General features: G+C 48.5%; 7 protein-coding genes, 1 non-coding gene and 1 pseudogene across 9 annotated transcripts; 5 read left to right on the top strand and 4 right to left on the bottom strand.

Annotated features, from left to right (window-relative positions):
• Nucleotides 1–287: 287 nt before the first annotated feature.
• Nucleotides 288–1598, top strand: EV420DRAFT_773784 (uncharacterized protein). The gene is made up of 3 exons (XM_060483416.1): nucleotides 288–536; nucleotides 596–717; nucleotides 773–1598. Exons 1-3 carry the CDS (start codon nucleotides 377–379, stop codon nucleotides 1235–1237), a joined length of 747 nt encoding a protein of 248 aa, XP_060326828.1. The 5' UTR covers nucleotides 288–376; the 3' UTR covers nucleotides 1238–1598.
• A 3168-nt stretch (nucleotides 1599–4766) lies between these two features.
• EV420DRAFT_t202 lies at nucleotides 4767–4859 on the bottom strand. The gene has a single exon. It is a non-coding gene; the product is annotated as a tRNA-Val (tRNA).
• Nucleotides 4860–5454: 595 nt separating this feature from the next.
• Nucleotides 5455–5521, bottom strand: EV420DRAFT_t201 (annotated as a pseudogene). Its single transcript has one exon. The product of its transcript is annotated as a tRNA-OTHER (tRNA).
• A 3490-nt stretch (nucleotides 5522–9011) lies between these two features.
• Nucleotides 9012–9909, top strand: EV420DRAFT_1564497 (uncharacterized protein). Its single transcript, XM_060473979.1, has 4 exons — nucleotides 9012–9130; nucleotides 9181–9207; nucleotides 9265–9557; nucleotides 9613–9909. The coding sequence occupies exon 3, from the start codon at nucleotides 9274–9276 to the stop codon at nucleotides 9532–9534; it is 261 nt and encodes an 86-aa protein (XP_060326827.1). The 5' UTR covers nucleotides 9012–9130; nucleotides 9181–9207; nucleotides 9265–9273; the 3' UTR covers nucleotides 9535–9557; nucleotides 9613–9909.
• Nucleotides 9910–11322: 1413 nt separating this feature from the next.
• EV420DRAFT_1750614 (uncharacterized protein) lies at nucleotides 11323–13173 on the top strand. Its single transcript, XM_060480334.1, has 2 exons — nucleotides 11323–12937; nucleotides 12999–13173. Exon 1 carries the CDS (start codon nucleotides 11359–11361, stop codon nucleotides 12886–12888), a length of 1530 nt encoding a protein of 509 aa, XP_060326826.1. The 5' UTR covers nucleotides 11323–11358; the 3' UTR covers nucleotides 12889–12937; nucleotides 12999–13173.
• A 31-nt stretch (nucleotides 13174–13204) lies between these two features.
• Nucleotides 13205–13532, bottom strand: EV420DRAFT_1646859 (uncharacterized protein; the record flags this gene model as incomplete). The annotated part of the gene is made up of 2 exons (XM_060477965.1): nucleotides 13205–13231; nucleotides 13290–13532. The coding sequence occupies 2 exons, from the start codon at nucleotides 13530–13532 to the stop codon at nucleotides 13205–13207; spliced, it is 270 nt and encodes an 89-aa protein (XP_060326825.1).
• Nucleotides 13533–13773: 241 nt separating this feature from the next.
• EV420DRAFT_773613 (uncharacterized protein) lies at nucleotides 13774–14928 on the top strand. Its single transcript, XM_060483414.1, has one exon. The coding sequence runs from the start codon at nucleotides 14016–14018 to the stop codon at nucleotides 14727–14729; it is 714 nt and encodes a 237-aa protein (XP_060326824.1). The 5' UTR covers nucleotides 13774–14015; the 3' UTR covers nucleotides 14730–14928.
• A 1833-nt stretch (nucleotides 14929–16761) lies between these two features.
• Nucleotides 16762–17002, top strand: EV420DRAFT_1564481 (uncharacterized protein; the record flags this gene model as incomplete). Its single annotated transcript, XM_060473978.1, has 2 exons — nucleotides 16762–16919; nucleotides 16978–17002. Coding segments are annotated over 2 exons (158 nt in total), but the record flags the coding sequence as incomplete, so codon positions are not given.
• Nucleotides 17003–19199: 2197 nt separating this feature from the next.
• On the bottom strand, nucleotides 19200–20118 carry EV420DRAFT_773602 (paired amphipathic helix). Its single transcript, XM_060483413.1, has 2 exons — nucleotides 19634–20118; nucleotides 19200–19580 (listed from the first exon to the last, which is right to left on the bottom strand). Exons 1-2 carry the CDS (start codon nucleotides 19978–19980, stop codon nucleotides 19421–19423), a joined length of 507 nt encoding a protein of 168 aa, XP_060326822.1. The 5' UTR covers nucleotides 19981–20118; the 3' UTR covers nucleotides 19200–19420.

The raw sequence follows: 20118 nt of genomic DNA, 5'->3' as shown, positions 1-20118 counted from the left end.
AGTTCTTGGTGCCGCTTCCTTCTGCTTCCTTCCGGGTTCCCCATGCATATTGTTACTTATTCTCTTCCTATCAACAAGGACACAGACCCGCCGCTCTTGTATGGGTCGATAGTGCAGCTGCTTGTCGTGTTGATCTCCAGTTCGAACCTGGGTCGACTCCATAAGAGGTGAACGATCAGTCAAGTTTCTGCGCTGCATCCAAGTCGGCCTTTGCCGAAAGGTCCATCACCCCGCCAAGAGAACAAAGACGTCCTTGTACTCTTTATTGTTCTCGTATGGGGGCACGTATAAAAACTTCCCCGGGCCCGTTCGCAATGTTCCCCACCTTTTTCTCTTCCATCCAGCCTGGTGCTCTTTTCCTGTTCTTTCTAATTCGATGATGCTTGCATCCATTCTCTTTGTTTCTGCCCTCTTCCTCGCTACACACGCGGCTCCCACAGCCTCACTCGACGCTTCTGCCCTCCTCGCGAACGGCCAGGCTGCCCAAGCCCAGAACGTCGCTTTTCAGAACCTCAGCGTTAATGATACGTGTTCCAGTGCGTCTGAACCTATTCCCAGGGTATCCTCCGCACTCACACTTTCTTTCTCTTTCCAGCCGGCGAAGTGGCGTGTATATCCGGAGAGGTGGCTCAGTGCGCGGATAACCAGTGGACGCCCTCGCCCTGTTCGGGCTCGGCGCAGTGTTTCGCTCTTCCATCTGTGAGGGGGAACGGGACTGTGCGTAGTGGCTTTTTTCTTTTGCTTTCGTTGGGCTGATTTTCTTTATATGTAGTTCATACAGTGTACGAGCGAGAAGGACGCTACGTCCGTGATCGATGCTACGGGCGCCACTGGGGGCATCTTTGGCACCGACACGTCTAATTCTACCGCTAGTGCCAACTCCACGGATACCGCGTCTAGCGCGAACTCCACGGATAGTACTGCTACTAGTTCCAATTCCACGGACACAACGTCTAGTACCTCCACCGACGATGGTGGGATCATTACCGTGACGATAACCCTCACTCCCACAGCGACGGTATTCGTGAGCACCGAGGTGCCCGTCACGACGACGCTCTCACCTGACGAGGCTTCGAGTCTTCTCGCGAGTTTGACGGGCGTGGCTGGTGGTTCTGTTATCACGGCTTTCTCTGTTAGTGCTACTGATGCAGCGGACGTGGCCACTAGTGCGGTTTCCTCGGGCGCTGCAGGTTCGACGATCATCTCTCTCGTTCCTGCTTCAGCTGCCACGCCATAATTCCCGTTGTTCTTTGTTACTTATGAACGTCATGGATGTACTATAGTAACTGGTTTACTACGTATACGAGGATATGTATTGTACTGTATCATAGGTGTAATAGAAGGAGCATTAGACTGGATGACGCCATTTCCATAGAAGCGATTTTTGAGGAGTCGAAGGTTATATATAATGCAGCATACATCGACTCACAGAGGCGAGAGAGCTCGCGCATGTGAAGACATTCGTGTCGGCGTACACCCTCCAAGTTGAACACTAGCTTCTGAGCGTTCGCCGCACACCGAGATCGGGGTACTCCTTCCTCTAAGCTTCTGACCGTAACTCTGGTAAATAACTCTCCAAATAATGATAGAGCAAAAAACTATGGACCACGATAGTGATATCCGACATTAATGGCGAATCCAGATGTTCAGTATGTCGGACACGATGTAGCTTGATCTTCCTTGAAGAAAATGAGCAACCGTTGCTGCGCGCGATTTAAATTTGCGGCGAACAGCATCGTCCCAGGATTCCTTTTCTTGACATGAGGGTAGGCGGTACATCTCATACTGTACCTCTGCCCAGGATAAGCCAAGCGCCGCGCAAACCTGCAGGACTTGGCTGAGTTTTTCCTCCAGAACTAACTCAGGCGTTCTGGGCTTTTTGGCTGTGGGAGCGGTGGCAGTGGTTTCTCGGTTTGAAGATCGAGCTGATCTTTTATTGGAGAGCGGCGTGAAAGGAGTCACCGGCTGCGATGTTGATACTGGTGGTAGGTTCTCATCATTGCAGGATGAGGTTGGCGCACTCCGCGTCCTTCGAACTCGTCGGGATGGCGGCACTTCCGAGGTATTGAGGGATTGAAAGACTGCAAAAGAGGTCTATTGCTGTGATGATGCTGGTGTTTGCGGGGGAGTAAAAGGATTGGGTGTGATATTATGGTATTGACACACAGGCATTCCGGGTGTCGATGCAGCGGTGGAGCTGAGGATTGTGCCAGATTCATCTCCGAGATCATGGAGTCCTGCAGGACCGGGAGTAAAGGAATGAAAGATATATGGAGACATGGGAACAGCACGAATTGGTGATACATTGCTAGAAGATAGTCTGAGTGGAGTCCGTTCGTGATTTCGAGGCCGTTGGGAGCTCATAAATAAGTTAAATAGAGGTAACGACACTAAACGAGGTCAACAGAATCGCGCGCGCGCTAGGTGATCACATGATTTTGTCCGAATAAGGTATAAGTTCAAAAAACCGTGGTCCAGGGTGCACGGCGTGTCCGCTAGCAGACTCTTATTTCAAATCTCGACTGCTTGCCTGTCAAGAGATTAAGAGTCTGCCTAGGGGAGACTAACATTATGTAGTCGAGCCAGATTCGAACTGGAGATCAATGCAACAAGCCATTGCACTATCGACCCACAGCAGGAAGGTTGCGCTTAAGCTACTAATATTTAACTCAAGGAAGTCTGTGTAAAGAGGCCATCTGACTCTGTTTCCTCTCAAAACCCTGGGAATTCCAGGTCAGGGAGAACGGCCAAAAAATCATTGCTAGCGTATTGACTCGGCCCAGGGTTCGAACTGAAACTCGAAGCGACCCACGCGCATGTGAAGGGGCGGGTTGACAAGTCATTAGTACACCACAGGCATCCCCGCCCGCACAACAGGTCCCGGTCATGGCCAAAAAAGTCGCAGTCGATTCCGCAGAGATCAGTCCCGGGTCGACCCAGATTCGAACTGGGGAATCAATGCGACTTGAAGCAGAGCAGTTGCACTATCGACCTGCGAACTTGGATACCTGTTAAGAATCAGGGTATTTGAGCTAATACACGAGTTAATGAGTACTCGAGTAAAACCCAAGTCGTGAGCGAGGATGTCCGTAAGCCGAGTTCCAACCACCAAGAGGGATCCGTAAGGGTGCTAACAAGCGCTAGGCGTAGTTAACGAGGGCGTCAGCAAGCGCTAGGCATAACTGACTGGGTCTCCGAAAAGTGCTAGGCGTAGTCGGAAAGCAGTTGATTGGCAAGCGCTTGGCGTAACCGATCAGAGATGCTTAGTTCACACAATTAAGTGGACTTCGAAGATGAGTAAAATTAGCTTAAGATTCCAATACAAAGACAGGTACAATACTTATATACTACCAGTAAGGGATCGAGTCATTATTATTCTAGTATTTGAAAGAAAAAGAGAGAAAGTAAGAGAAAGTAAGAGAAAATACTAGTAAGCTGAGGTCGAGACCGAGAAGGCCGAGAGTAGGCATGTGTTGACTCATGTACAGACTGAAAAAGACATGAGATCCATAACACAGGCGTCATGTTCGATGGAAGAGATGATTCCGAAACAGGGTAGAAGGCACACAAGCGTCTCCTGCCCACACAAAGAGACAAGATGTATAAGTCAAAAATTACTCGAAATGCTTGATTGAGTAGACCCACGTTCGAACTGGATATCGGTGCGACAAGCAGCTGCCCTATCGACCCGCATTGAGGGACCCACGTTCGATGTATAATGCGAAGGGACGATCCGATCAGGGTGGGAAAGAAGGCATTTAGAGAACACGCAAGCATCCCCTGCCCTCACAAAGAGACAGAGATGCATGTCTGTAGCACGGCCAAAAATTGCTATTGTGACACTGAACCAATTGAGTAGACCCAGGCTCGAACTGGAGATTAATGCGACAACTTGAAGCTGCTGCACTATCGACCCATGGACTTCAAGAATGCAGGTGCGGATCACTGGCTGTTAGCGTACAGAGGATCTCACTGTATCATTATCATGAGCAGGCCTCCGGAAAGACAAAAGAATCGATGATAAGCCCGCTAAGATCAGGGCGAGGGGCGGGGCGGGGCCCGGGCACTCCCTCCTGTGACTCTTGTAAAATCATAAGACTGAAGTCCAAAATAGGGTTGCGCACAAAACCCTAGGTTTTGATACACCGGGGTTTATTCCCGGTAAGTTCCCGGTAAGTTACCGGTAAGTTACACCCCCATCGGTGGAGGGTATTTTGTCGAGGTAACTTACCGGTCACGTGGTAATATTACAGCAAAATTTTTCAATTTTCCCTACCAAGGAATAGTAACCCCACCATGGCGCCGCCAACTCCGGATCATCAGCTAGTCAATTCCTTATAAGGAGAAGCACGCTGCTATACCCGAAGACTATTCATCGTTGTTACCATCGGATACTGCTACACTTAAAGACATCATTGACTTCGTCATTCCGCCTGTCTCTGAACGCCGCGTCCTCACCCCAGATGTTCCCTCATCCTTATCCAACTTTCCAGCCTATCTTGATCCCTCTTCTGCCTGCACTATTTTACTAAAATTACCCACCGCTGGCGGCAGTGCAGAAGTCAAAAAAAAAGCTAGCGCGAAATGGTCATGTGAGAGATCATGTGACCGGTAAGTAACGGTAACTTACCGTAGCAAAACCAACCCCCCCCCAGGGAGGGGTCAGTAACTAACGGTTACTTACCCCCCCTGGAGGTTTCGTGCGCAACACTAGTCCAAAACGTTAAACGCACTCGCTCAGACCAGAAGTATCAACAAATGTGTAGTGAGTCGACCCAGGTTCGAACTGAGGACCTTCTGTGCGGGTATAGTTCAGATACATGTTAGACAGATGCGATAACCAGCTACGCCATCGACCCAGTGGGGAGCACATGGGGATACTAGAGCTCGGCGGGCACACGTATGAAAAAAGGCAAGAAAGTGGGTCTGGAGGAACTACCTCTCATGGAAGCAAGCACTATCTTGTAGTCATCAGCCGAGAAGAGCTGGAATGCAAACCGGTAGCCTAAGCAGAAGGAAGATGAGCGAGGCGACACCCTCCTATAAGCGTAGGACGTCCGACGTGGGAGGAGGCCGAGCACTCGCCGTCGGAAGAGAAAAGATACCGGGGTTGCAACGCGCGGCGCACCTGCGTCTGTTGGAATTGTTTAGACACAGCGGGTGAGATGACACAAAGATGGACTTACCATATCCAAGTTACACACAGTGCCACGAACGACCGGCAGGCCTCGTAGTTCCCGAAATCCGGACATAACACCCGTCTGACCAATGGTAATGTCTGCAGTTCAATTCGACTTGCACGGGAAAATAAAACTGAGGGTATTCGTTATCCAGAGTTCGAACGTCGTCCCCATTGACGGGCAAATTTCAACAAGGTCATACGGTAACCTATCTAGTGACTATCGATTCCAGTGTCCACGAGACTCAGGATAAAAATCTGCTGGTACATCTAAATGAGTCGACCCAGATTCGGACCGAGGATCTGTAAGCCAGATGCGATAACCAACTTTGCCATCGACACGTATGGTGGAGCTTGAAGTGTTGGCAACGTTAGCGGTGTTTCAGTGACCACACGCGCATAATCGTGAGTGAGCGGGTGTCCGAAATTCAAGGATCCCGGTGTAAACATGGAATTGGACTCCACGCTCGGAATCTTTGCCAGGTGCGGGACTCGTGATTTGTGGAGATTGAAGATGCGAGAACGAATTGTCTCTCGAGTGAATGGATGAAGCATAATCTGGGCGTGTTGGTAATTGAGTACCTAGGTTCGTGTGAGTACTACGAGCAGTTCTAGTCGATGATGTTACTAACTAGAAGTTCCCTAACACCTCAGCAAACGTAGAGCGTCCCCAACTCCCCAAGCCCAGGCTAGTACTTGCATAGAAGTCACAGGACTCGTGTTAAGTTAGCTGCTCAGTCACTTGTTTATATTCTGGCTCGGAATCCGGGCATGTGTAACACATCCACCATGGACAGCAATCATGATCTAACGCGTATCTGAAACTTCTTTGAGTACGACAGCTAGAAATCTTAGATAGATCACTCACCAACGAGCACCATTAGATACGCCCCGTATCCCATTCGCGTAATAAGTCTCTCGAGACTGTAAATTTTGTTGTCACGAGCGTTAGATGGCCAGATAAACACATTCTTGAAGATGATTGTTGGTTTTCAGCTTGACTTGATGGTCCGACGTGCCAGTGATGGAATACATCTGTTGTCGGATGTCGCAGTCTTGGGTTTTCTTTTGATCTCCACAACCGGAAGGGTAACAGGATGGAAGACGGTCGTAAAAGTCAGCTGAAACAGGATGATGAGCTTCGGAATTGGACTGTGGCACGCCGCACACCTTTCATATATGTATTGTTTCCATGACCGAATTCACTTTGACACAGCATTCATGCCTGCTGGCTATGTAATAGCCGCTTGCATTAGCATCGATATGAGACATCGAGTTAAGAGAGAGACGGAAAGAGATGAGAATTCATAGTAATTAATACAAGTCAAAGACTTTGCGGTTTCGGGCGTAGTGATGCTGGACTGAAGACGTTCTCTTAAAACTGGAAAACTGGACAGTGGATTGATTGGACCATCTCTGCTTCGTCAGCACCCAATCGCAAGCCCGGCCCGGGACGCTCTTCGAGTCTGCCAACTTGCTTCCAACTTGAACCTTCTACCTCGTGAGTAAACGCTTTCTTCTGCCAGTCAAATATGGACGCAGGTGACTGTTACAGTAGGTTAAAGGACCGCTGGATGTATTCTCTTCCGATATCTAATTTGGACTCATTTTGCCACCTGTACATGTTCACCTTCTCAAATCTCCTTGTTGTACGCGCAAACAAATGCAAGCGCAATGTCTCTTCTATCTATTCTTATCCCTAAATGTGCCGGTGCAGATGGAAACCTGGTCTAACCGGACCTAAGCTCTACCTGTGGATCTTGGAAACTTAAGCCCTCCCTTATTCCTCAGCGGTCCACTTCCGGCATGGCATGCCTATTCACTCGGCTATTCCGTTTCGCAGCAGTCTATATCATCTGCTCGGATTACCCTGTCTGCCGGGTTCATTGCTGGTTTCCACTCGGGTTCTAGTGTCTATAAATCCTCGAGGCGTGGTTCAATGTTGTCGTGCTAGAAAAATCAACCACCAGATGATAGTACCTTCTGCGCTTGTTCGTGTAGCTTCTGACTGTGAGAAACTCATGCTGCTATCGTTGGCTGTTCAAAACCAGCGAGCATCTTTCAGAGTCGGGTGACTTGTGCTGGCAGGCAAGCGTCTGCCAACAGCCATCGCCTCTTCTCCAGAAGGACTCTCATGTGGCATATGAATTGAATGATGGAGTTGGAGTAAAAAAGACACGGTGTGTGCTTGTGCTTAAGTCTGGAATATTTTTGGCGCCTTTTCAGATAAGCGCCCATGCCTCACCCAGACCGATATTCATAGACCCTGATGTGAAATGCATTTGTAAGTACCATCTAGGTAATTCGTTGATTGCGCGACCTGATTGCGTATTTATCGAAAGGTTGTGCTACAGGATAACGGCGCTGGATGCCATTGCAATGTAAGAACTTAAACGGATAGTCTATAAGGAATATATCACGAGTTACTGAAGTTCTGGGACTCAGTAATTCCGTAAGTCTGAACCTCGATTTTCTTCAGCTTATTCTAGTAACAGATCACAATACTCCAGGTCCAGTTTCCTACCAGTAGTGCAAGTGAGAAGGCACCTTTCCCCGGATCTCAAATGAGAAGAAGGGCACAAATGCTCTATGTGAATGAAGGGCTTGGGAAACATTCCAGCTGCCAGCACAGGCTGGCCTAGTTCTGACAGATCCTGATAGAAGGTCAAACTTTCAAGTCACCGTCAGCTGTTCCAACTCAAGTTCGCCAAATCAGCCATATTCTCCTTAAAGCATCTCCAAGTCGGGTATGTTTATTTAAGAATATGAAGTTTGTCTATCAGTACTCAAGTTTTAGTTGCCAACTTTCGTCTGTTTTGGATGTCATCACGGCCATGTTGTGCTAGGGCACGTCGTGTCGCCATCATGATCGTGGCACCAGCACTTGATACACCAGCTTCTACTGCTTTTAGGGCCGGGCTAGTCTTGAGCCTCTGGGATACATCGGTTGCATCTCCTGATTGCTCATTTTGAGAAGTACAACTTGTAGGTACCAACCAATACACACTGCCGTCGTTGCTCCATCATTGGATGGTTTAAGCAGGAAGATTGACAGTAAGTCGCGATTGCAATAGTCCAGAGGATGAAACTCTAGGTGCCAGCACAAAAAAGCTGAGCTTCAGTGTGTCGGTTTTGACTGACTAAGGCACATGGTGGGTGGTTGACATCGCTATATTTGCTCATGGAGTCTGAATTGTCCAAAGCGCCCCATACTCAGTTATACATATGGTGCCCAGTTCTTCAGCCCACCCCTCGTTTATGCGTCAGGTCTCGGTGACATCAAGTATGTTCTTCATCCTGGATGTCTTTGGTCAAAGATCATCCATGATCATCTAGCAGAGTCACCAGTTGCATTCATCATAAGGTCCGACTCTTTGACTTGCTCTCGCATACTCATCATGGTAGTCACGAGAGGATTGGAGGGCTCGGTACTCCCACTGTGGGTTCCTCAATCGTGAGATGTAACTGCTGCATGCTCAGCTCTCTCCTTAGCAAGCTAGCTTGAAGAAGCTCGAAGACACTCAATAGACGCCCGGTACTTTGAATATAGCGCCTCTGACAGGTACGAGTACGAGCTGGATCTTCCTTGAGTGATTCAACCACGCTTTATTCTCGCACCGAGACAACGGGAAATAATTTATAGTCAGCCAGAATTTGCGGACAAAGTCGAAGTAGACTTGGTGATTTTATGTGCTCCCAAATCACATTTCCTGGGAAACATTGGATTTCGGACGTGGTATGGGGCAAATTTCACTCATTCTGAGACAGCTACCTCCTAAACTGACTGGTCTGTCCATATACAGGCCTGCGAGAAATGTTTCCGATCCGTATTTTCTTAATTAATAAAACTTGCTGGGATCTACAGCAAAATTCTCTTCGTTAAGATATATAAGCTCTCCCATCCTGTTCCCTTCCACAGCGTCAAGCACCTCCCGCATCTTTGTTTGACTTGTATGTCCTATTCTCTTACCATGCTCTCTCTCACTTTATATCTCTGACAGCACCCGATAGCCAACTTCACTTCCAAGGTATGCAGCTATTATCCTCAAAGATTACCTGCGATACTGAAGAACGTTCCTTGCCAGACAACTATCATGAGCGTTTTTATTGCGGTAACCTCATTCACCATCACCAACGCCGGGACCGTAGATGGCGTTATCAGTGACCCCGGCGGCGCTATCACCCAACTACCCGTACATGCTTCAGCATCGTTCGCTATACCAGGACCATACACCATCAACCTCAACAACGTCATTGGGGCCACCATGAACTTCAACGATGGAAATCTCAATATTAACAAAGCGGCAGGGACCGTACCCGGCGCTGAGTTCACGGTTGCCGTTACCGTGGCTTGATGAGAGAATTGCACATCGCAGCTGTATGTCTAATGATAGTACTCTGTAACATTCCCTCACTGCTGTCCCTTTTTCTAGTCAGCGCCACCAGCTAGCGCCTTTCCGACACATTCATTGTTTTCACCGACAGCATCCTTATTCAAATATCTCAAAAAAACTCATCCTTGTTGTTTGTTTTAACCGACCGCGTTCATTCCTCACTCGTCCTATATTCTATTTCTTTAGTCACTACCCAGTTCCGTGCTCGCTCAACGTCCAAATTCTGATATTCGTCTCAACTACCATGCATGAGTCATGGACTTCATTGCTTGTAGCTAGGAATGATACATGCCGTAGTTCTTCGGTTTGCTTGAAATCGTACACCTTGCTGCTGTCTTTACGAGTGACTCCAAATTGCTCCCGCATGCGTTAAGCAAAGAAAAAGCGCATGAAATTGTGAACCAAAATAAAGATAAGAATGGCCCTTTGCAAAATACAGAATGAAATCGGCGATTGCGTTGATGTCGCGCTCACACTAGTGTGGTATGAAACGTCATTTTGTCGGGTAGGCCTACACACAGACCCAAAAAAGCTAAAGCTGCCAATAATTCTTGTCGTATACAGGCTTCAGATCTGTGTTCAAGGTCCTATTCAGATTCAAGGAATCAGGGACAAGTCATTACAGACAACATCAATGACAACGAGATGTCTTGCTCTCAGAATACGCTGGCAAGCATCTCCCGGACAGCTCAGACTGGCTATCGTGGTTTCTTGTGAAAAGGTATGACGCCGGTGTCCGAGCCAACTTAAGGGGAGGACATATCGAAAAAATCTGCCAATTTATCGTGCTGGGAAGATGTCGAACTATCTCTGAGAGCATACGAAGAGAAGAAGGCACCTCGGGAGAGCCGAACTCCACGCTAACTACTACCATCGGATCCATGCACCCATGAGTGCGCGTCCTCGGTGTCCAAAGAGTACAGGAAAATATGAATTCCGGCAACAACAAGAAAACCCAGCCGCTGGAAACTCGTGCAGGGAAGAGAAATGGCGATAGCTATTGGATGATGATATGATTTCTTCTCCTGGATATGATACGAACAGCCGAGGTCGAGGTAAGAACGCTGGGGTTAGTGTCTATCCGAATAAACTTTCAGTCCGACAGCAGAAAATGTCGAAAAGGTTATTTACCAGTAGTGAGAACAACTGCACTTTGCACCTCATGCATGCGACGAAATCTAACAAGTTCATCACCTAGCTTCACTTCCACCACAAAAGTAGGGAACCTGGCTCCACAAACACCTGCAGGCAACCTCCCAAGCGATGCACGCGCATACAGGGAACTGCTTCTTGAAGTTAGACGCAACTGTCCTCGAGAACAATCTTTCGGCGAACTGAGATGAGGTATATTGCAGGGAGAAACGATAAGGGCCTTGGAATACATGGAGACTTTCGGAGCAGAACGAGACAGAAAATGACTCGACATGTGAGGGACATTGAGGACGAAAGTCAGGAATTTGAGCCTCGTGATAGCAACAAGACGATAGCCATAGCGCGACTGATTGATGGTGTCTAGGTGAATGTTGAATACAGTGAACAAGAGACGAAGAGACACTCACCAACAATCACATCGCGACCCAGTCGGTATGCAGTCCTCACAATTTTCTGTTCAATTCCTCTCCAGCTTCGGGCCCATCAGACCACGATTTCTTGAAGAGAAAAATTTGAGACCAGACGGAGGAATAACGCGAAAAAACACGCAGGAATCAACAGCAGGACAAACAGATGAGGGTGGTAAGCAATGAGTGAGACCACGTGCTATTCAGGCTCTTGCATCTTGCCTTCATGTCGTGCCGCAACTGTGGATTCATCGACCTTCTTCCTCTCGAGCCACCCCTCCAAAATACCAAAGCCATCCATAGCTCCGACAATCTCGTTTCACAAATTCTACGCGGGTCACGACCGCTGCTCGACTCTGACCATGCCTTACTCAATTCCGAAATCGTCGAGCTGGAGCAGTTGCATTCCTTGTGTGATGCCCAATTTCAAGAGATCCGGTTGCGGCGACGTGCAGTCCTGGAAGCCCTCGAAAGTCGCAAATCGGTTTATGCACCCATTCGTCGTCTTCCCCGAGATATTCTCATTGAAATCTTCCACCTTGTTTGTGATTCTTGGTACATGAGGCCCAACGGAGCACCAACCCTTGCAATAGAGCGTGCCAATAGTCTAGATCTATCCGGTCCTCTTTGGGTTTTAGGCCGTGTTTGTGGGCTTTGGAGGAATACGTTGCACACATCTCCAGCGTCTTGGGCTCGGAATATTGTGGTGAAGTCCCCCTTCTCCTACCACGCTAACGAGATATTGCAGACCTATCTCGAGCGCATAGGCGAACATCTCTTTAACCTGAGGGTCTTCTTCAGGTTCGCAGAGACCCAACGGGAAAGAGAAGATGAAATCATGTCACTGCTTGTTCAATCCTGCCAACGGTGGAAGAACCTGGTCATTACCATTGACAAACATCACATGCACCACTTTGAATCTATATCGCAGTTTCCAGCCCTGCAGACGATTGCATTATGTATCGATGATGGCGATGATCCTGATTATCACCCGAACATGTGCGTGGCTGCCCCGCAGCTACGGCAAGCAACTGTTTACGGGCAAGGGATCCATCAGATGAGGTTGCCGCCTGGGATAACCCATTATAGTGGGGGTATCACTTGTTCAGAAGATTTACACCTTCTTTCCCAGCTACCGAACCTCAGAACGTCTGTCCTTTGGATGTGTCAAGACGCGGAGTTGGCGCCTGTGGTTGTGGCGCAGCTTCGTCACCTCTGTGTTGAGGATGCGGATGTTCTCGACACCCTAACTACACCGTTTCTCAGTAGTTTGGCCGTTAGCGATACCGGAGAATTGGCCTGGACATCCTCTGCACAAGAATCTGTTACCCGTTTCCTTCATCGATCGAGATGTCATCTCGAGAGTCTGAGCATCGGCAGGACCATATTTGGGTCATTGGCCAAAATCAACGAAATTCTCACATTGGAAGCATGTTCTACCATCTCTCGCCTCAAACTTGAGCTGCCTTCACCAATAATCGACGTTACCGAAGACCTCGCCTCTTATTCTTTTCCACCGAATCTACACCATCTCGTCCTGTGTCTATCACATCCTTCAGAGGACGAATGGTTTGCCATACTTCACGTGGTACGCTCTCGCCGTGATGCGGGAGTGCTGAAATTGGTTGAGGTGCAATTTGAGGGAGATCAGTATGAGAATTATATGGAAGAAGATATCCGAGCTCTTACTGTGGACGACTTTGAGATGCGGATCGGGCAGCCACCACGGGACGATTTGGGGTTAGTCTTGATGTAACATTGAAGTCAGATCGATGGCGACATGGCCTTCTCCCTCCTGTGAACTTGTGAGCCATTATCTATTGTAGTCGTGCGTTCTTCCAGTTGATCGTTTGATTTCACGGCAAGTAAACATACCACGAGATTGGAGAGACAGTATTATAGTGACTTTGTCGGCTTTCAGTGACATCCGCCTTCTTGACAATCGTTAACCAGCATATAGCTTCCTTCCTTTCGCCTAACGTTGTATCGTTTTACTGGCTAGTACATACCAATATCAGTTGTTACTTGGGTCCATGCATCGAGATCAGATTCTATGTAATCACTCTTTGGTGCTACAGGATCAAAGATGTTCTTTCCGTCTGATTACAAGACGCAAAGAACGAAAGGGAAGAAATGAAGGAAGTATACACAAATCACATTGTGGTCGTAAGGGGTGTACTTGCCCTTATTCCACCCCTTGAAATCTTTCTTGTGCTCAAACACAGGCTCCCAGGTGCAGTCCTTGCGACCCTTGCCATAGTGGTAGTCCTTGCTGCCGCCGTCATTGCGATGGTCCTTGCCCTTGCGATCGACACCGCCGTCCCTGGCCTGAGCGGACGTCGAGAGGACGGAGACTGCGAGAACAGCGAGAGGGATAAGAGTGGCAATTGAGAAACGCATTGTGGTCGATGAGCTAGCTGAGTTGGTAGACGGAGATGGTTTGTCTGGAGAATGTGGGCAATTTCGTAGCCTTTTTATATTTCTTTGGCCCGTAAGTGAATATCCTGGCAAAGTAGAAGGACGTCACATTGAAACATCACTGAGAACAAGCCCAAGAGGGAGGCTTGTAGCCAAGCGTAATCTGCGAGGGAGCCTTCAAGTGGCGGTAACCAAATACGATCCAGGCGGGACCGTCAGTCTCATACGGTACAGGGGAATCCTGAGAGCGTCCAGCTGTAGTCTCATCCGAAGCTAGAGAACTGCTACTCAAAGGGGAAAATATTTCAGATATGCCGAGGATGTCGAGTGAATTCACCTTCGACGTAGATATTCATTCCAAGTCCAAGCTTCAGTGAGAAATGCGGACCTTTCCCAACAGAAACAAGTGGTCCTTGCCCGCTGTGGCTTGCCTTAGCAGTTGCGGCGACACCAAATAAGCGAAACATGCTAGACGAAGTCGTTATTCCAGAAGGTAATAACTTGAACACCGCCAAGTCCTGCAACAAAAAAGTCATGTTGGCCGCTATCAATGAATTCCTGTGTCTTCAACATATCACTAGTAAAAATTTTGACCTCCAAGCAGGCGGAGAGGAGAGGCTCTGGCTAAGACAGACACGAATTTCTGATGAAACGCAAATGGTAAGCAATGATCCAGCCGTCACGCCGACTCACGGGACGTCGGACTTTCCAGCTGCAATCCGGCTGTTGGTTGCGGTTTCTCCTTCCGAACAAACACTGTACTCTCTTGGAATGAACTTGGTTATTTGTTCACGACTTCAGCTTCGCCTTCGAACTCCTGCTTCCGATTTATCCGCCTTCAACTCCTGGAAACTCCCAGTGCTGATTGTCCTACCACATCTGTCCCAGCAGTCCCAGCTCCAGCGAAATTATGGCTGGTCTCCTGGTTTATCCCACGTCTTACACCGACATTCCCACTCGAGGCTTGGCAGGTTTCCGTCAAAAAAGGATGCGTCTTTTCTCTTCATGTTAACCCAGCACAACGACGAAATCCTTGAAACTATGTGCCGATCTGGAAACCTTCTTTCAAAAGTCCTAGCTTCTACGCGGGTTACGACCATTGCTCTGCCACTGCCACTTAATAATGACGAACTGGGGATCTTGGCAAGAGGACTTACGTGTGTCGTAGGTTGTATGTGAATCTTCGCTGACGTCCCGCAAGGGAGCCTCCAGACCGTGTTAGACTCAAGTCCAACGTTACCGTACTAGCTCTCATCGTCCGTCTCGCGCCTGATTATCAATTCATTTCGCTACTCACGATGGTTATCGGTTTACCCCAAGACAAATTTAATTGCTATGTAGTATACATTCATGTTCTATTTCAGTCCTTTAAATTACTTTGACACTAGTTGGCTTCAGCATCTGGGCGTCTGCCACAGAAAACCTATCGATCATAAAGGGAAAACTCGGAGCCACCAAGTCAGGTCCGGTTGTTATGTTGGGATTCATATTTACTTGTACAAAGCGTACTCGTTCACTTCGCTAGAGACGCGAATTGACTGAAAATGAGCACTAAAATAGAACCAGAGGCCTGGTGATACGTGTATACGAAAACGGATAGATGCTACCAGCGCGGTCAACGTGAGACGATTGCGCCACTGCATACGGTTGGTACACTGATAAGAAAGTGCCGAATTCCTGAACATAGAGTCCACGTTCGAGAATAATATGGGTGGGAGTGAAACGGGTTCCCCGGCATAGAGCAGCTGATGACAAACACGGTACCTGTATTACAGGTAGGAGCCTTGAAACTCGCACAAAGTTACGGCGGCTATGAATATCATAAACACGTCGTTGCTTGGGTCACTGTATTGTCCAGGATGCCGGTCCCAGGGTCCAGCGCGTACTACTAGGACCTCATTCCATGAATATGTATCCTAAAGCAACCGATCAAACTGTTGGACTCACTGTGTGTCCAGACTCTGGTATCCGCCCGCGATGACAGGAGCAAGGTTTAAAAAAAGAAGCACATCAGATATTATGGCCATCATTCAGTCCCGGTGGCCTAGGTGTATATTGAGTATGAGCCAGTATCCGTCTCACCAGGGAGAGCTTACCTTGGCATTTCCAGAAGATTGCCGGCAGGCCGCGTTACATGCTGCCAATAGACGCTGTGAACCCACTTCCCCGGGTCGAACCTGCTTTACTTCACCCTTCAAACTCAGAGGCGGCCAAAGCCGCAGTAAGTAAGTAGAGCAGAGAAGACTGGACCTCCGCGGGAGCTGGAGATCACGTCACAAATCCCAAAGCCCATAAAGGAACAAACGGCTGCCAGAGACCGCTCGGATTGTCCCGAAGCAAAAGAAGGGCTTTGTCGACCCAGCGCATTCCCGAGTGTGATGATTACCATATTATTCACGGGTTTGCCGCTCTAGCTATCGGTGTTTGAGATATCTGATTTGGAAGCAGTGGGAAAAAAGAAAAGCAGCAGGGCGAGCATCGCGCTGCTGTAATTTGTCGCAGTAGGGCTGCGAAAAGATCATGAGCTTCGGGGATGGACCAAGAACACGGCCTTTGACAACAGTACAGCTTCGTGAGCAGCTGCGGTGCTTTGGTTCTATGTGACTTCTGATCTTGGGAGTCTGGCCTGTCACAATTGGGTGTTCAGAACGACGGGACAGAGTGCATAGAATCCAAAATTGCGATAGCATCTTCCAAAATTCTTTCCAAAGATGCAACAGAGAAGTGCGTCGGTACGGAACTGATGACAGAAACTCAGTAAAATTGCAGAAGGTGGCAAGTAGGTGATGATGGTCGCAATCATGTTAATGTTAGGTGTTCCTGGCACGATGTAGACCTTTGCTTGGAGTTCTGGGCCTAGGAGCACCAATACAGGTGAGTATATTCTTACCAACACGCATAGCGCTAACGGCATGCTATAGCGTATCTGCACGGCTTGCATTCTACTTGATTGGTCTATGAGAAGACCCGAGTCGCAGACGCATGTCAATGAAGAATCCGAATCTGCAGTGTGTTTATTATGAAATAAGAGCCGTTACGTAGGGCTTACTACAATAGCTTCGAGACGAAAAAAGTCAAGTTGCTTAGACAAGGCACCCGACTTGTTAGAGTGCATCATGGTGCGAGGATACCCTCATTCACATCCTGCGGATACCCTGGGTTAGATGATTCTCGTATAAAAGCCTCACCAAAAGGACGTACTCCTCAGCAAAACATGTCTGCCCCACAAACCACTACATCCGTCGCTACCCGCTCCAACGAGGGCACCGTCGCTCCCAAGGAAGCTTTGAAGCTCCGTCTTGACCTCAACCTCGAAGTGGAGATCGCCATCCAGGCCAAGGTCAACGGCGACATCACCCTCTCCCTCCTGTGAGTCGATGATTATCGCAGTCTTGAGCGTCCTTATGCTGAATGTTCATCTTTGCAGTGAGTAAACGTGTCGTAGGACTGGAGGGAGCGTATTAGACTTCGATTGTCGAGTTCAGGTGAGATTTACTTTGTCCAGGACTAGCCGTCGTCGATGATCCTGACGTCCATATGCCTAGCCCATAATCGTGTCCATTACTTTCTTCCTATTCTTCGTCTCCTTTCATGGCATTGTACTAGCGGTTTATCAGTGTTCATATATCTCGTAGTACATACCAATATCAGGGTCATTTTGAAGAATCGAACTGCCGGCTAGCACTGAGTGTCGGTGTGAAATATTCTAGGGAGAACCCAAGGAGCCAGGGCATCGTCAAGACCGAATAAACATGACCCGAAGGCTTCCGTTAGATAGTGTCCTATGCAAACATTAAACCGTTTTTGCTTAAAGGTAGCTGGCGGTGCATCTCAAGTACAATCAGGCAAAGAGACGAACGGAGAAAAGAGTGTTTCTAGAAGTCGGACCGGTACAGGCTACAACCGTCACGTGAATCGCTTACCTATTCTAGTTTATCTTCGTCCAAGATCTCCCAAATTCTCGACAATATGTCCTGCCTAGCCTGCAGCAATTGCGGATTCATCAACTTCCTTCCCCCCGAGCCACAGATACCAACCCTCAAAACTATCCAAAGCTCCGACAGCCTCGTTTCTCAAATTCTACACGGCTCACGGCCATTGCTCGACTCTGACCATGCCCTGATCAATGCCGAAATCGCTGAACTAGAACGGCTACGGTCTTTGTATGATTCCCAGCTTGAAGGGATCCGGATGCGCCGACGACCAGTCCTGAAAGCCCTGAGTAATCGCTCCTCCACATATGCTCCCATCCGTCGTCTCCCCCGAGATATTCTCATCGAATCTTCCATCTCGTTTGCGACGCTTGGTGGCAGGATAACAGATTGACAAAGATACTGGCTTGCCATAGTCTAAACCTATCATGGCCTCTTTGGGTTTTAAGTCGCACCTGTGGGCTTTGGAGGGATACATTACACACCTCTCCTGTGTCTTGGGCTCGGAACATTGTGGTGCAGTCCCCTTTCGCTAAGCACGCTCGGGAGATGTTGCAGACCTATCTCGAGCGCACAGGGGAACATCCTCTCAGTCTTTGGGCTGTCTGTGAAAAGAATGCGCTGACAGACAACGGTGAAATCATCTCTCTTCTCGTTCAATCCTGCTATCGCTGGGAACATGCGTACATTTCCATCGAAGCGGATTATAAGCATCACCTAGAATCTATATTGCATCTTCCCGCCCTGCAGACGATTGAAATATATATCAACGGTGACCGCAGCCCTGATTATCATTTGGACGTATTCTTGAATGCCCCACAGCTCTGGAAGGCAGCCATTCCAATACAAGGGATCCACGAAGTGAGGTTACCGCCCTCAATAATTCATTATTCCGGGCGTATCACCTGTCCGGAAGATTTGAAGCTCCTCTCCCACTTACCCAAGCTCAGAACATGTCATCTTATGGCCTTCCGGGTTTCGTTTGACCAACGCCAATCTGGGCTGGTGGTTGTAGCCGAGCTGCGTCATCTCTATGTGAATCACGCAGATATACTCTGCTTCCTAACTGCCCCTTCCCTCAAAAGTCTGACCATATCCCATTCTCCGCCAGTATCAGCATATATCACTTCTTTTTTTTATCGATCGGGATGCCATCTCGAGAGTTTGAGTTGCATTATGCCCGCGACAGCGTTTCATTCGGAGCCCATAGCCTCGATCGGCAATATGCTCTCACTGGAGGCATGTTCTACCATCTCTCGCCTTAAACTTGAGATTGATGAACGGTTCGGCCAAGTTGCCAAGGCCCTCACTCCTCCCTCTGTCCTGCCCAATCTACGCCATCTTATTCTTTGCTTAACGATATCTGCGGAGATGGAGGTGTGGTATCCCATGCCGGACATGATACGCTCCCGCCGTGATATGGGTATGATAAAAACGGTTGAACTACAATGCAGGTGGATGCCAAACGTGTATAGCGCCGCAGAGACAATCGAAAAACTTGTTGGGAACAATTTGGAGATGCGAATCGAGGAGTGGAACCCGCCGAGAGAAGAATATCTATCGATATTTCACTAGGCTGTCACTGAATGGGACGGAGTTTGAGTACGTTCTTGGGCATGGAACGGAGGAATTATGTCCAGGGTCTTAATGTTCATCCAGGCAAAATAGATACAGCTCAGGCAAATAAAAGTAAATTACACCTACGGCCTCGATAGCTCATTGTGAGAAGTAATGGAAGTTGTAGCAGCGGGACATGAGTATAAAGTAAGGAATACATCCATCGCTCTCGGACTAAGATCGTGACCGTTACAGATTGCGACCTAGGATAGCGAGGGTCGGCTGCCATGCCGCAATGATTTTACAGAGCCAACAGAGGTTGAAGGATACATAGGACAACAGGGGAAATGGACGACCAGGGGAAATGAATCCGCGAGGTACTCAGTAGTTTCCTTGGGGAATAGTGATGGTGACTGTGTTCGGATCTGCAGATAGATCTATGCGATACCCAGTTGGAAGAAATGTGTTGAATCCTCTGATGAGCATAGGGTATCCATGAAACAGTCGCACTACCCGTTGCATGGTGCCAGGGATATCAACGCTGAGGGAATAAGATAAATGAGAATGCTAGAGTCAAACGATACTCGGACGCACGCTTGGGTTCTGAAATCCTTCATGATATCCAAAAAATGATTGTAAACCTCTGGATTATCTTTGAACTGGACTCTGAGTGTATCCAGGTAGCTCAGCGCATCCGTGATGTGCAACGACCATTCAGCCTCAGGCAATGTTAGCCCAGAGGAAGGCCCTGCAGCAGCCTTACCCGGAAGCGATGTTGGCGTCACTAGCTTCAGCGTACCATTGCCATTGGCCTCTTCGCCAGTGGTTTGGGTCGGAATATTCGGTTTCGGTGGAGGGCCATCGGTGTTCCCAGGATAAGGAAGAGCGGTCCTTCTAGTTGTCACAGGAGGCGAAGCAATGGGCTTAATATCGATGTCCATGTCGCCAATTCGGGAGTCAGAAGGGAGGAAGAGGAAAGTTCACGGTGCGAAGCCGGCAGTGGCGGCAACCAGTCACGTGCGCCCGGTTTCAGCTCAGACTGAGACTGTCACTCAGAGATTGACTCGTTGACATAAGCC

The sequence above is a fragment of the Desarmillaria tabescens genome (genome assembly GCF_030435595.1).
Source record: "Desarmillaria tabescens strain CCBAS 213 chromosome Unknown EV420scaffold_38, whole genome shotgun sequence".
Taxonomy (NCBI): domain Eukaryota; kingdom Fungi; phylum Basidiomycota; class Agaricomycetes; order Agaricales; family Physalacriaceae; genus Desarmillaria; species Desarmillaria tabescens.
The sequence above is the reverse complement of the archived record's forward strand: the minus strand, read 5'-3'. Positions and strand labels throughout refer to the sequence as shown.

Excerpts from the sequence above, each read along its gene's own strand:
- EV420DRAFT_773784 (XM_060483416.1), top strand. The coding sequence starts at position 377 with ATGATGCTTGCATCCATTCTCTTTGTTTCTGCCCTCTTCCTCGCTACA. Across the intron at positions 537-595 it reads CGTTAATGATACGTGTTCCA|CCGGCGAAGTGGCGTGTATA; the intron begins GTGCGTCTGAAC and ends TTCTCTTTCCAG. Across the intron at positions 718-772 it reads CTGTGAGGGGGAACGGGACT|TTCATACAGTGTACGAGCGA; the intron begins GTGCGTAGTGGC and ends CTTTATATGTAG.
- EV420DRAFT_1564497 (XM_060473979.1), top strand. The coding sequence starts at position 9,274 with ATGAGCGTTTTTATTGCGGTAACCTCATTCACCATCACCAACGCCGGG.
- EV420DRAFT_1750614 (XM_060480334.1), top strand. The coding sequence starts at position 11,359 with ATGTCGTGCCGCAACTGTGGATTCATCGACCTTCTTCCTCTCGAGCCA.
- EV420DRAFT_773613 (XM_060483414.1), top strand. The coding sequence starts at position 14,016 with ATGCTAGACGAAGTCGTTATTCCAGAAGGTAATAACTTGAACACCGCC.
- EV420DRAFT_773602 (XM_060483413.1), bottom strand. The coding sequence starts at position 19,980 with ATGGACATCGATATTAAGCCCATTGCTTCGCCTCCTGTGACAACTAGA. Across the intron at positions 19,581-19,633 it reads AAGGATTTCAGAACCCAAGC|CGTTGATATCCCTGGCACCA; the intron begins GTGCGTCCGAGT and ends TTATTCCCTCAG.